Below are 14,822 nucleotides of genomic sequence, written 5' to 3'. Positions count from 1 at the left end.
CCGGCAATGTAAACCCGTAAAGTGATCACAATTAAATTACTGCTATAGTAACAAACAACTTGTTGGTTCAATAATCATTATTGATAAAACCGCGCTTTGCTTATCACCTGCTATCCCGGAAACCTTAATTTTCATAGACAAGAAATTGAGATATAGAACAAAATGGGGAAAATTTAATTAATTTCTAGTAACATTGACCGGTTTTTAATAAATTCCTTGTTATTTATTTAGTAAATAATAATAAAATTGAGGCATTTTTTTCAATTGATTTCGTTGGATTATTATTTATTTATTTTACAATTAAACATTCAACAATTTTGCTTTTATTTTTTTGACAAGACTACATTCATTGACTCATTCATTCAATCTGACGTCAGTACTTGGTGGAGGAAATTCTGTCATTATTTTGATAATTTTATGTTTTGCCAAGGAGTAGTTCTGATTAGGAATTAAAATCTAATTTACTTCCTTTGAACGGGATAAAAATCGTTAACAATGGACAAACACAACAGTTCTGAATTATTAAATTCAGACTTTTCATTATCAAAGAACGCCAGTTCCGATTCATTGGACTCCGACTCAAAATCGAGTTCATTGAATTCTAAACACGGACAAGACTCCGTAAGTTTCCTAAAAGGATTAATTTATTCTTATTGAATTTTATAACAGCCGCTTCCTTGCTTCCTGTGATGTGACTTAGTTTTAGCTAGCGATTAGTCGTTGCTGTGTGTTACCTGTATTTGTGGAGCAAATAGCTTCTTGTTCTTCCCCTATCGCAATGAGTTCGAATAGATCTATTCATATTTGCTTATTTATTAACTGTATCCATAATCATAGGCTGCAGGAATTGTCTAAGGCTGGTATCAATACAAACTTAAAACTTTGCTCTCACTAAGTTGTCCTTGCAATAACATTTCAACTTTTTTTTCCTTTAATGGCAACCAAGTGTACTATGTTGTAGACTATACTGCCAGTTCATAGTCATTCATTCATTTCATTTTTATTTACAGCCTCATGTACTGGGGGATATTCAACTCCTAGAAGGCGAGAAAGTGATGAGTTTAGCCCGAGATGTGACATATCTATGTCCTTACAGTGGTCCGTCAAGAGGAGTACTAAAAGTGACGAATTACCAGCTACACTTCAGACCTACTGACACTGCTGCGTTACAGAGTACTCTTAGTGTACCTCTTGGTGTTGTAAGTTATTTCTTAATCCAGTTATTGTTTATTCATTTGTTTATATTATAACTGTTACGAGACATACTAATTTTAACATACGAAATTGTTTATCTGACAAAGTTGGAATTAAATTGTGTTTATTTGTACAGCAGGTTTGTTCGATATAAAAACTTATACTATTTATAATTCTTCGCTGCATCTGGTTTGTTGTTTTGTGCCTGCATATTATACTTTCAATTTGAAATAAAGAACCAATTAGTTTAGGCTATACAAAGCTTGCAGTAAAATTAAATGTATAAGATTTTAAAACTTTGTTTATGTCTCAATTGCAAATTTTTGTTTTATCTGTTGATTATCACTATCAATGTTTTCAGGTTTCTCGTATTGAAAAAGTTGGGGGAGCATCGTCAAAAGGTGAAAATTCATATGGCATTGAAATATTTTGCAAGGTAATTAGCAACTATCATGAGTAATCTTGTTCCGTCACACTTCCTAAACATTGCCTAATTGTGCATCAATTTCCAAATGTCCCAAGATGTTTTAGTGAATCATAAAAGCTGTTGTTAGTTGTGTTAACACACCATCACATTAAACACCATGTTGTTTAATGTGAGGTAATCCCCATAGGGATTACCGGTAACCTATTTTATCTGAGCATTTTCCCTCAACAGTTTTCCTTTGGTAGTCAGACTTAAAGATATAAAACATTTTATATCATTCTAGACTATCTAGAATGTTTTACAGATTTTTATTTGGAGAAATTCCTAACTTATTTTGTATGCAAATTCTAATATTTATGTCTAATTATTCCAGGATATGAGAAACTTAAGGTTTGCACACAAACAAGAGAACCACTCTCGCCGCGGAATATTCGAGAAACTGCAGCAATTAGCATTCCCACTGTCACACAGACTGCCTTTATTTGCATTTAGCTATTCAGAGAGTTTCTCTGAAGATGGGTGGCATGTGTATGAGCCTATTGCTGAGCTTAGACGCATGGTAAGTTCAAATTGTTGATCTTATTATAAAATTGTATGTCAAGTATTTTATTCTCCAAAGAGGCGAAGGAGCGAGGAGGATAAGTGAACTTTGGTGTTCGATTAAGTGCATTAAACAGTGTAGATTTATTACTCAATCTGCTAGCTTATTTATTAGCCCCATTGTCAATATTATATATAATGTCAAATATTATAGTAAATGCATTTCAGAAAATCAGCGAAACTTTAAAGCACTCTAAAAAAAATTTAATCATCACAACTTACTACCAGAGACGAGTAAAATCTTAAAAAACTCTTCTTTCCCCAGGGTGTAAACAATGACATGTGGCGTATAACTCGTATAAACGACAAATATGAAGTGTGCGACAGCTACCCATCTATTTGGGCAGTGCCAGCAGCCGCTAACGATGACTTACTGCGCTCCGTAGCCACGTTTAGGTCTCGAGGAAGGATACCAGTGCTTGCCTGGATACATCCTAGTTCACAGGCCACTATAACACGATGCAGCCAGCCTTTGGTTGGGGTGAGTGAACATTTTTGCCTATTATTTATTATAATTTTGCGAACTTAATTGACCAATCCTCACTCCTCTTTAAAAAATCTGAGACAACAGCAAGCAACATACATTTGATGTTACTTTATCACATAAAAAACGATTTAGATTTAAAGTTTAAATAGCCTATTGATCTTGAGCAAGCATGGTGATGAATGTTGAATTTGTTAAATGGAGGAATGCCTTCTGTATGATAAGAGGGACTTACCAAGCACTTACATAAGTGTTTGTGCCACAAAGCAAGTACAAAAAGGAGATACCTTAATGTGATTGTGCAGTGTGCACTGTGACATTAAAAAAACGGCCCTGTCCTGTCATGATAATTATTATAAGTAAAAAGGTGTGGTTAATATATTATGTCATAAGCGCTCTGAAAGTCGCACATTAAAATGGCATAATATGGGACAACTAGATGGAAAATAGACAGGGTCATGATTTGTAACACATAAAGCGTCATACATTATGTTAAAGAGAAATCTAGTTATGATATCTCCTCTATGTATTTGCTTCATGGTTTGTGCCATGTTTTTAGTTTATTACTTTCCAATTGGAGTTCACTTGGCTCCTAGCAGTAGATATAATATTATTATACATGTAGTTTAGTTATTAATTAGCGTACCAGTAACCATAACAATTTTAGAAGTTAGAAACTTAAACAAAAGACCATTGTATGTAAATTATTTTGAAAGAATCTTATGAAAACAACTAGTGCTGAAACATGAAGGATTCTTATTGGTTATTAATTTATAGAAATAGTAATGCACTATGAAATCAAGAGAGACAAAATATTTTTTCTTTATAACTTGTTAAAATTGTCTAATAAGAAGTTTATTTTATTCTTGAGAATTGCTTGTGAGAGCCATACTTCGACACGTATAGGTCAGTTTGATCGGAGTTATACCACAGCCTCACAGAAAACTGACGTAAAACAATACTTGCGTTATGTTTCCTCGTGTGATTCAGGTTACGGAAGTACAATTATCCTCTCTGCTCATTTCCTCAATCCCCAATAATCCTGCTATTTCTAATACCTCTGGTGTTTCGGGTGTCAATGGCGCCAATTGCTTACCATCAGGAGACCCGTCTGCTTGTTTACCGGCCTATCCCAATTTTTTTTTATCTCTACATATTTATGACCATCAGTATAACTTCTTTAATTTTATACGACCTCATTTCTTGTACATGGGAATTTACTTCTTGCTTCTTGGGGGATTCCTATGTACAGTCATTTCTCAGATGATTCTAAGGCATTGTATTAGAAGTGTCATTTTGTTATGAGAAGGCAATGTATCATAATGTAATGGCAATGAATGAGTAAACAAACCGAAATTATGTCTAGCTTCTTGGAGGAATTGTCCTGTCTCCTTATGAAAATTTTTTTTTTTTAATAAGCTAAAACGTTCTGGACCTTTTTGATGAAAATTATTATTCTAATGTTATGACAATATGTAAAGTCATTAATATTTGACACTGCGATGTAGCGCCGTCCGTCGGATCCGATGTAAAACATTCCAGAAGGCAATGTATCATAATGTAATGGTAATGAATGAGTAAACAAACCGAAATTAGGTTACTAGATCATTAGTAAATATCCTTGGAAAATAATTGGATTAGGTATTACATGTTAGGACTCAAAACCATAGCATAACTGGTATTCCCGATTTTTATACATATATACATACATACACCGTCACACCTTTTATTCCCGAAGGGGTAGGTAGAGGTGCACATTATGGTATGTAATGCCACTGTACAATGTACACCCACTTTTCACAATTTATGTTGTAAGTCCCATGTAGTAGGTGGTGAGCCTATTGCCATTTTTCATTTTCCCCAAAAAAACAAACAATCTCTGAAACATACGTGTATGATTTAACATAATTACGTAAATACCGCATATCTTAAAGCATTTTTGCATGCACAATTATATATAGCATGAACAATTATAATTGTTTTCATAATGAAATTGGTTTATTGATATTTATGAAACTGATACCTTTGTTTTCTACAGAGGTCGAAGAATTGGCTACAGCGGTTAGGAATATTATATTTTCGTATTACTATAACTCGTATCTATAAATTAATTTAACGCTACTAACAGTTTGATAAGATAACTAGATTAGTTTCAAGCCATGCTCGGGGCTCATATTGTAGAACAATATTGGGCGAAATACGACGCGGCGAATATCGCGATGCTATCAGATATTGGGTAAATATGACTCCCTACTGTGGCTTGAAACTAGTCGAGATCCCTCGTTAACCAGTATCCTTAGTATGAGTTTGCTTTACGTTTGAAGTAGGTAATCGAAACGAGAGCACTTTCGGCGCTCTGATTGGCCGGCTCGAATAAACCAACCAATCAGAACGCCGAACGTGCTCTCGTTTACAGTTACGTAACCGGTTAAACATAATTCATTGAAGATTACAAAAATAATATTATGTTTGTTTACCTATTAGACTATTAGTGACCTAAGAATATTGTCTTTTTTTGTAGGTAAGCGGTAAACGCAGCCGTGAGGATGAGCGCTACATACAATTGATAATGGATGCCAATGCGCAAGCGCACAAGTTGTTCATCATGGATGCCCGACCTACTGCGAACGCAGTTGCCAATAAAGCTAAGGGTGGAGGGTGAGTTACTTATTTAACTTATCATAAGACTAGCTACTTCACCCCTATGCTCGGCTTCTATTGGTCGTAGCGTAATGATTTATATATTGTATTGTATGTTTTCTATAACATTCCTCGGTAAATGGACTATCCAACACTAGAGTTCCGAAGATTAGAGCGTTCAAACAAATAAACAAAGTTAAAGTTACTTATTATTAAGTATAAATATAGATTAATACAGAAATAAAAACTAGATTTTGAAATATCTCATAAAAAATCTCCTTTTGTTGTTGAGTTTAAAACATGTCTGCGTGCTATCGAAAACGTCTGTACCGATTTTGTTGAATTTTGACTCAGACGTAAGACTCTTTCGTTTATGAACAAGAAGGTAGTTATTCCATTAATAAAAGTGGGAAAGGTCTCTTTAACCCCACATATAGTCCAAATGGGGTTAATTGATTAAATTCTATCCCAAATCAAGCAAATCCTAGAGCAAGGACAACCAAAAAATACAGGCTGTTACAGAACACCCAAAAATACAGGATGTTACAAAAATTCATCACCTAAAAAAAAAAAACGCCTAGATGAATAACAATAAACGATGAATATGTTTCACAGATATGAATCAGAGGATGCGTACCAGAACGCCGACCTTGTGTTCCTAGATATACACAACATGTATGTTGTGTCAATCATAATTAAATTATTAAATACGGATCAGTAGTACCAGATTAGCGCGTTCAAACAAACAAACAAAGTTCTTCAGCTTAAAAAGTCTCATTTTCTTGTTGTATTTCTTGTCTGTATGCAATCGATAACGACAGTACCGATTTTGTTGAATTTTGACTCAGATACTCACGACATAAATCATTGCTATTTCGTTTATGAACAAGAAGGTAGTTATTGCATTAAGGAAAAGGCCCTTGAACCCCATATATTGACTCAAATGGGGTTAATTTATTAAATTCTATCCCAAATCAAGCAAATCCTAGAGCAAGGACAACCAAAAAATACAGGCTGTTACAGAACACCCAAAATACAGCATGTTACAAAATTAATCATCTTAAAAATACCCAAAAATACAGTATGTTACAAAAATTAATCACCTCACAAAACGCCTAGATGAATAATAATATACAATATACAATGAATATATTTCACAGATATGAATCAGAGGATGCGTACCAGAACGCCGACCTTGTGTTCCTAGATATACACAACATACACGTTATGCGCGAGAGTCTGCGCAAACTGAAAGAGTTGTGCTTCCCACAAATAGACCAAACTAGGTGAGTGACCGATATTGTTTGTTTTCTTTGCTAATATAATTCTGCGGGTATAATTTTTTTTTGGCTTGAGAATGAGGTTAGCCATGTGGGAAACAGGATGTGTTGAGCAGATTGGTTTATTTTTAATTTGGTAGAGATTAAAAAATGCAGTTTTTATGTGTATGAGTTTTGAGTATGTATTTCGTTATTTGGTAATGATATGTATGAATGTTAACTAAAGTCACGGTTTATTCACGTGTTATTAACACTTTGAACGCCACGGGGGTCACCCATGACCGATGTTAGCGAAGAATTTGCTTTTAGCAGTTTTTAATTGGCAATCAAAGACTTACCTACTGGAGAGAAATTCAACTAGTTTCGAGTCACATAATAGTTAATATCATGATTGAGTAACAAACATATAAACTCACAAACATTCACATTTATAATATACTTAGGTCCTGCTAGCGGCTTCACCCGCGAACCCGTGGGCAAAGAGTATCCTATGTTAACACGGTCTTAAGAATCTACACATGTTCCAAATTTAATCCCGATCCCTTCAGTCGTTTTGATGTGATTGAGTAACAAAAATACACATAAACTCAAACTTTATAATATTAGTAAGATAAGATGACAATTATATTATGTAATTTTACAGATGGTTCAGTGGCATCGAAGCTAGTTGCTGGTTGAAGCATATAAAATGCATATTGGCTGGAGCCGTCCGTATAGTTGATAAGGTAAGCTTTGTATCTTAAGTCATTTATAATAAGGAGTTACAAGGTCAAGGATTAGTTACAAGGTAATCTTTACTACACTGATTTTACGTATCAAGTTCAAACTTCAGTTGTCCCCGACGGGTTTGGTTGAGGCACATTACGGCACGTAATCCTGCTATACAATGTAAACCGACTTTTCACCATTTGTGTAATAGATAGTGAGCCTATTGCCATATACCGGACATATTTCTTGTACGTGCTACTACTGAGAAATTTTCGAAAAACCGAATAATGCCCAGTAATACTTTACCCGACCCGGGAATCGAACCCGAGACACTTCGTCCGACAATCGCACTTGCGACCACTCGACCACCGAGGCAGCCATTTGTGTTATAAGTCCCATGTAATAGAGGGTGAGATTATACAATGATTTTACTTTACAAAAAAACAAAAAATTAAACCATTTTCTTCGTTACAGGTGGAAAACCACAAAACATCAGTGCTAGTACACTGTTCGGACGGATGGGACCGCACGGCCCAGCTGACTGCGCTAGCCATGTTGATGCTCGACCCCTACTACAGGACCCTCAGGGGATTCGAGGTCCTCATTGAAAAGGAGTGGCTGTCTTTCGGACATAAGTTTCAGTTGGTATGTCAATTACTAATTATTTATTAATATAATTCTTAGATAGATATACATGTTCTCTTTGTCCTCCATTAATAATCATACCATTGTTTATTTTCATACTTATCTTTCTTATAATTTATACAAAAACTTAGCAAAGTAGACCAGCCGTTTCTGAGATTGGCACACGACACATTTAGCGTGTTAATACGTTAGTACCTAATTGTCTAGTGACTGATCTTATCAATCAATCAGTACTCTTAGTACGAGTTTGTTTTATGTTGAACGAAAATGAAACGAGTGTGCGTTCGACGCTCTGATTGGCCGGCGCGAATTAACCAACCAATCAGAGCGCCGAACGCGGTCTTGTTTCGATCTCGTTAAACGTAAAACAAACTCGGTACTGATGCAATGATTCTTTGATTTATGACCTGAGAATGTCTTCTGCTGAACAAAATCATCCGTATTACGAGACATTTTATCAATCCTTGTCTTCTGTCCGACGACAAAAGAAACTCAATATTAACCCGTCATAATTATGCTGAAACGTGGCTCCACGCGAGACACAATGTATTTTCTATTGTTGTCTTATATACCGACATACAAGGGGTTAAAGACTCTAAATAAAACTTCTAATCACATATTTCCATTGCAGCGCATAGGCCACGGCGACGAGCGTCACTCGGACGCGGACAGGTCTCCAGTATTCGTGCAGTGGGTGGACTGCGTCTGGCAGCTTCAGCAACAGTTTCCGACCGCCTTCGAGTTCACTGAGCGGCTGCTCATCACTATTGTGGACCATCTATACTCTTGCAGATTTGGCACCTTCCTGTTTAACACTGAGAGGGAACGGGTTAAGGAGGGTGAGTGGGTGTTTGCTATTTATTTTGTACTTATAGAAAGCTTTTTTTGAGTATATCTTTTGTCCATTTTGTTGTGATAGAAGATTGTGATTATAATAGTTGTATACATCGTGGAAGTTTGAAAAGAACAAATCATCTTCATCAATCGTTTTTAAATTAGCGGTTTTTGTATCATAGATGCGTTTACAAATATACTATTTCACATACACATCACACCCAAACCCGGAACAACAATTTGTAGATCGCACAAAAAGTTGTTTCATGTGAGAATCAAACTCTATACATTGTACAACCACTAGCAACCATGCAGGCAATTTTATAATCTGTATAGGCTAATTTAAATATCTTTTAGATACTTATATTATCTTTCTTCATTTACAGAAGTGAAAACAAAGACAGTATCCCTCTGGTCGTACATAAACAGTCGCCAGGACCTGTACCTGAACCCCCTCTACTGGGGCCCTTCATCGTTCGGAGCCAGCTCTCCCCCGTCCCCCTACTCTCGGCCACAGGTCGTGTTAGTCCCGGTCGCCTCGCTCCGAGTCATCAAGCTGTGGAAAGCGTTGTACTGTCGATGGAATCCTACCATGAGGCAGCAGGTTTGTACTATAGTTTGTGAAACTAATTGAATTGAAGGAATTGTTCCTATATTGGGATGTTGGGTCCAGGTCTAAGACTAGGGAGCTTGAAACCAATCTTAATGTCAATCTAATCGTAGCTGTTAAAATAGCATTCAGGGAACGGAATATAGTTTATTCAATATTCACGCAATACGGATGCAATGGGCGGTAGTGTTACAACATCACAATATCAATGTTGATCAATCGGAATTTAATTAAGAGTAAACACATTAATCAAGAGTAAGCACCCAGTTCCTAGTCGGTAATGTTGCTATTGATAAATATCATAAGGATGCTCCGTAATTTTTTCTGCAATCTATATCAACATTATCTACTCACTGCTGAGTTAAAGTCTCCTTCAAATTCGGTCATTATTTGCGCTATGATTAATCACTTTGACATATCTCTTTAAATATCTCAACAACTACTATTGCTATATCTTTTCCTTTTCTTCCATAGGACCCTATCTACCAGCGTACTAGAGAGCTGGTCGCAATCCGGGCGCAGCTAGAAGCAGCCGCGGCGGCCGCAGCGGGCGACCACGCGGCCAGGCAACACCGCCTCGGTCTCACCCCACCCCGGGTCGCCAGCCCACACCATGTATGAAACGAGGACCTCTACTTCTACGACAGCCATCTGTCTGTCTGAGAAGTCAAAATGGACTCTATTACCCAGTGCCGGTAACGTTAAAATCAGTTTGTTCATATACATGCTCTTAGAGTCGTGTTTTAAATATCAACACCGGTAGGGTCGCCAGCCCACACCATTGGACTCGCACCGGTAGGGTCGCCAATCCACACCATGTAGAGTCGTGTTTTAAATATCAGTACCGGCCCGCATCGCCAATTCACATCATGAATGTAATGAGGACTTTACTACGACTACGCCATCTGTCTGTCTGAGAAGTCAAAATGGACTCTATTACCCAGTGCCGGTAACGTTAAAATCAGTTTATTCATGAACATGCTCTTAGAGTCGTGTTTAAAATATCAACATCGGTCATTGGACTCGCACCGGCTTCGGTCGCCAGGCGACTACTACGACAGCCTGTCTGTCTGAGAAGCCAAAATGCACTCTATCGACTAACGCCGGTAACTTTCAAAACTGTATATTCATGAACATGTGCTTAAAGTCGTGTTTTCAATGAACTATGATGGATTGTGTATGGTGTATAAATAACAGCAGTTTCTTCTTAGTATATTATTAATATGCACATGAAAATATACCTTATCAACCAGTGTTAATAACCTTTTAAATCGATATAATAACGAGTATGCAATACGATTCATTGTTGTGTAAGTATTGGGTAATAATATTATTGTTTTTAAAAATAATTGTTTTCTAAGATATTATGCACAAGTTGTCAATAAATATTATCGCTCTCACGTTGACTGAGTTTCGTCTTACCATAATCGGAAACTATCGACTAAATTTTGACGTAATACAATAAGAAAATATATTTTAAAATATTGCCAAATATTTTTACATTATAAATAAATAGTTATGCTTATAATAATTGTAAAACATATAAACTTATATTAGGTATTTAAATAATTACATACGAGTATGTGAAAAGAAAACGTGTCTTAGATATTTCATGATTAAGGGCCGATTTTTCCGTCACCAAATATTTTTTATTTATAGAATAAAACTAGCTGATTTTTGTCTAAAATAAAAAAGAAATCTAAAATAAAGTTACTCATTAATACATCAGAATGTATCTGATGTATTAATGCCAATAAAAGTTGCGTCAAAATCGGTCCAGTAATTTCAGAGATTGACCGGAACAAACAAACAGACAAAAATACAGTAAAAGGTGGTTATTTCAATATTACAAACAAACACTCGAACTGTATTTATTAACCTAGACTAGATTGACGTCAAACAGCTTTTTGTATGGAAAACTGTCAAAAATTCAAAATCATTCCTCCGATGAAGTTATATGGCGTTGAAAAAATCGGCCCTGAACTTAATAATAATATGTGTAAACGAAAATAAAGCAGTCCATAGTTATAGTTACACAATTAATGTTGTTATTATAATGTTATTATTGTAGTTTTTAATCTTTAGCGATAAATAAAATTATAATTGTATTTTAATAACGATAAAAAAGTATATACCTACACTAGAAAACAAACTTAATTCTGCGGCACGATCCCTAGACACGATTACTGTACCAAACGCAAATATAAGTTTGTTAAATGTTAGGTTATTGTAAACATACATTCGATGTTATGTGTATGAAAATTAAGTTTTAGTATTTTATGATGTTTTTAAACAATATTATAATTATATTTTGCACCATAATCTCCACGCTCTGTAGGCGTGTTGGAGATCGCAGTTTTAAAGTTTGAAGTTTTATCAGGAAATCCGGTGTCCAAAGGCTTAGTAAGAGTTTGATTTACGTTTAACGATATTGAAACGAGAGCGAATGAACCAATAAATCAGAGCGCCGAACGCTCTCGTTCCGTTTTCGATCAATGTAAAGCAAACTAACTCGCACTAAGGACACAGATCTTTGTCATGACAAACATCACACGCTTCATATTTCATACTAGCAACTCCGGTGCGATTTCACCTGCTCTGCTTGGCTACTATAGATCGTAGCGTGATTTATAGCCTATTAACCTTCTTCGATAATAGACCATGCAACACAACAAGAATTATTCAAATCGGAACAGTAGTTTCGGAGATTTATATGTGTTCAAACAAACAAAACTTCAGTTTTATACAAAGTGTAAGATATTATTCGATATTTATGTAAACGGTAATTTTAAAACTAATTTATTTAAACACGTGACCCAAATAATTAATTGAACCTAAACAAATCACGTTTTACCCAATTATATTATCAATGTGGATAGATATTACTTATAAATAAAATTTCGTTGAGCATTTTTTATACTATCGAGTCTGTCTACGTCATTGGTCACTTGATTTGCAATAATAACCTTTAATGCTTACGAAATGAAGATGTAAATGTCAAAGTATTATCAATGATTGACAATTTATATTATACTATACAATGTGATAGGGGCGAGACTTCTAACCCGTTAAGGCTGAGTACTACATCTAATTTTATCGACAAAAAAAATAATATGGGGGTTGAACCCCTAATTGAAAATATTAAAAAATAATGATTTTTTCGGTAAGAATAATTCACAAATGATTTTTTTTCTCACCAAAACATTATCAAACATATGAAAAAAGTAATGAATTAGTTAGCCAAGGTTATTAGCTACCGTTTGTCGTCTTTTTTTTGTTTCTACGACGCATACAACCTTTGATATCAAAAAAAGTAAAAAAAATATTAAAATAGCCATAATTTTTAGGGGGATTCGACCCCTTCGACCCCCGACTTTTGTCGATCAAATTAGATGTAGTATTCAGCCTTAACGGGTTAGAAGTCTCGCCCCTATCACATTGTATAGTAAATGCTCGTATTTTATCAGCTTATCCTAAAGTGTAAATAAAGTTTGTCTGTTTTGCACACAAAGATATGACTTTAGGTATATACATTATGCCTTCTACCAGCGAATTCGTATGTATAAATAATGTGATTCCCGTTTGCCCCGTTTTCGTGAGAATTGAGAACAAATACTCTCTCTTAGTGCTTCCCTAAATTTCTTAAACAACATTTATGCCAAGTTTCAGCTTACTATGTCTAGTAGTTTGGGTTGTGCGTTGTCAGTCAGTCAATCAGTAACGGAAGAATTTTATGTATACAGATTTAGGTATTTAGCCAATGCTTGCTACATAAATCAATAATAGTCTGTAAATACTGTTTATACAAACGTATTAATGATTGTTTTAAAGTTTTAAACTTACGCGTTTCACCCATTAGAAAAGGGGGACACTACAGTTTTAATTTCAATGGTTTTTATTTATATACATCTAAATTGGACTTAGGTGCATTGAGCCACGTTTTCCAGGAGTTAGAAGATACTTAATTGTGTGATTTTAAACTAATTTATATATTATGTAACCATAGTTCGGTCAGTAACCGAACAATTGTTATGGATATATGGATTTATTCAATACAGAGATGTATTGAACAAATCTTTATTTTCGTACTTGGATACTGCATAATTTCACATTATTAAAACAAGCAAAGAGCAATAATATATTCAATTCAATAACCAGATATTGTTTAATGTCAGTTAACAATTAAAATTATGTATTAATATTGTATAGTGTACCTACTAAGTTATATAATATGCTTGACTGTTGAGTTTATACTATTTTTATACTTAATAAGAAATCGTGTGTATTCCATTTTATCAATAAATAAATAAATATTTTATCTAAGACTTGCACACAGTACATTATATTATGATAACACTAGCTATGTATAATTATGTATAGGTATATATTTTAATAGTTATGTGTAAAGCATTTAAAAATACTTGTATTCAAAATTATTTGTAAAATGAACCTTATGTAAGGGAATTTAAAGTCGTATTTTAATATTATAGAAATAAGGAATGATTATATTGACTCTACTCGACGTTTGAAAAGAGGCTGTGTTTATAGCTCGCTAAAGACCAAATTCATTTAACATTTACCAATTGTGCTTTTAAACGGAGATTATTCAGAGAAATAAACAAGTATTCAATGTGTTTAATGTTATATAGTTTTAATAGACTTCTTTGTAATTTAGACTCGTATTATATAAATGTAAATAATAAAAAAATAAATGTTTACGACGAATTTTATTTGCTTTTCTTTATTTTTGTATTTTGGTGTTTAAATTCCTACCTTATTTAGTATTTATTATGGATGACTTTACCTGTAACCTTGATATGATAGTTATATTATGTTTATCAATTCATTGCCGATCCAAAAAGATGTTAAAAGATCGTCTGAATTTGCGTATCAGTCTGTTCTTGCTGCTTGTTTGTAGCATTGCAACGCAACTGATGTAGTGATTTTGAATTAGTTTGAAAAGTGTTTATATTTAAGATTCAAGATAATCTGTGCAGTCGTTTAAGGGTGCATTTTCTATCCGAGATGTGCTATGTAGGTATGCTACGAAGATGTAATTGCTAAGCTGTGGAACTATGTGACCGTTTCCATTGATACTAAGCTATGTAGCTGTGCGAGGAAGATGCGCAGCTCGAGTATGCGATGTATCGATAGTAGGGAAGGCATCCAAAGCACACATCCATAGCACGCATCTTTCCATATAAGTTCGTTTTCACCAGTGCTAAGATATGTATACCAATGAATATGATTGGTGTAAACCAAACGCATCCACAGCAACGTAGCATATCACATCTCTACTGGAAAAGCATCCTAAATATCAAGTCTTCTATCTACAGAAAATATTTTCACAATTAAAATATTTTGCGAGTTACTCGTGTCACACACACAATCGCCCATCCT

At 34.7% G+C, this 14,822-nt stretch overlaps 1 protein-coding gene across 1 annotated transcript; it reads left to right on the top strand.

Moving 5' to 3' along the window:
- The first annotated feature begins 359 nt into the window (after nt 1–359).
- Nucleotides 360–10,166, top strand: LOC118262807 (myotubularin-related protein 2). Its single transcript, XM_050697275.1, has 12 exons — nt 360–621; nt 1,011–1,199; nt 1,556–1,630; nt 1,995–2,180; nt 2,487–2,702; nt 5,227–5,363; nt 6,506–6,631; nt 7,269–7,350; nt 7,808–7,978; nt 8,610–8,817; nt 9,199–9,416; nt 9,897–10,166. Exons 1-12 carry the CDS (start codon nt 496–498, stop codon nt 10,041–10,043), a joined length of 1,881 nt encoding a protein of 626 aa, XP_050553232.1. The 5' UTR covers nt 360–495; the 3' UTR covers nt 10,044–10,166.
- The last annotated feature ends 4,656 nt before the right edge of the window (nt 10,167–14,822 follow it).

The sequence above is a fragment of the Spodoptera frugiperda genome, chromosome 12 (assembly GCF_023101765.2).
Source record: "Spodoptera frugiperda isolate SF20-4 chromosome 12, AGI-APGP_CSIRO_Sfru_2.0, whole genome shotgun sequence".
NCBI lineage: Eukaryota > Metazoa > Arthropoda > Insecta > Lepidoptera > Noctuidae > Spodoptera > Spodoptera frugiperda.
This window is presented reverse-complemented; position numbering and strand designations above follow the sequence as displayed.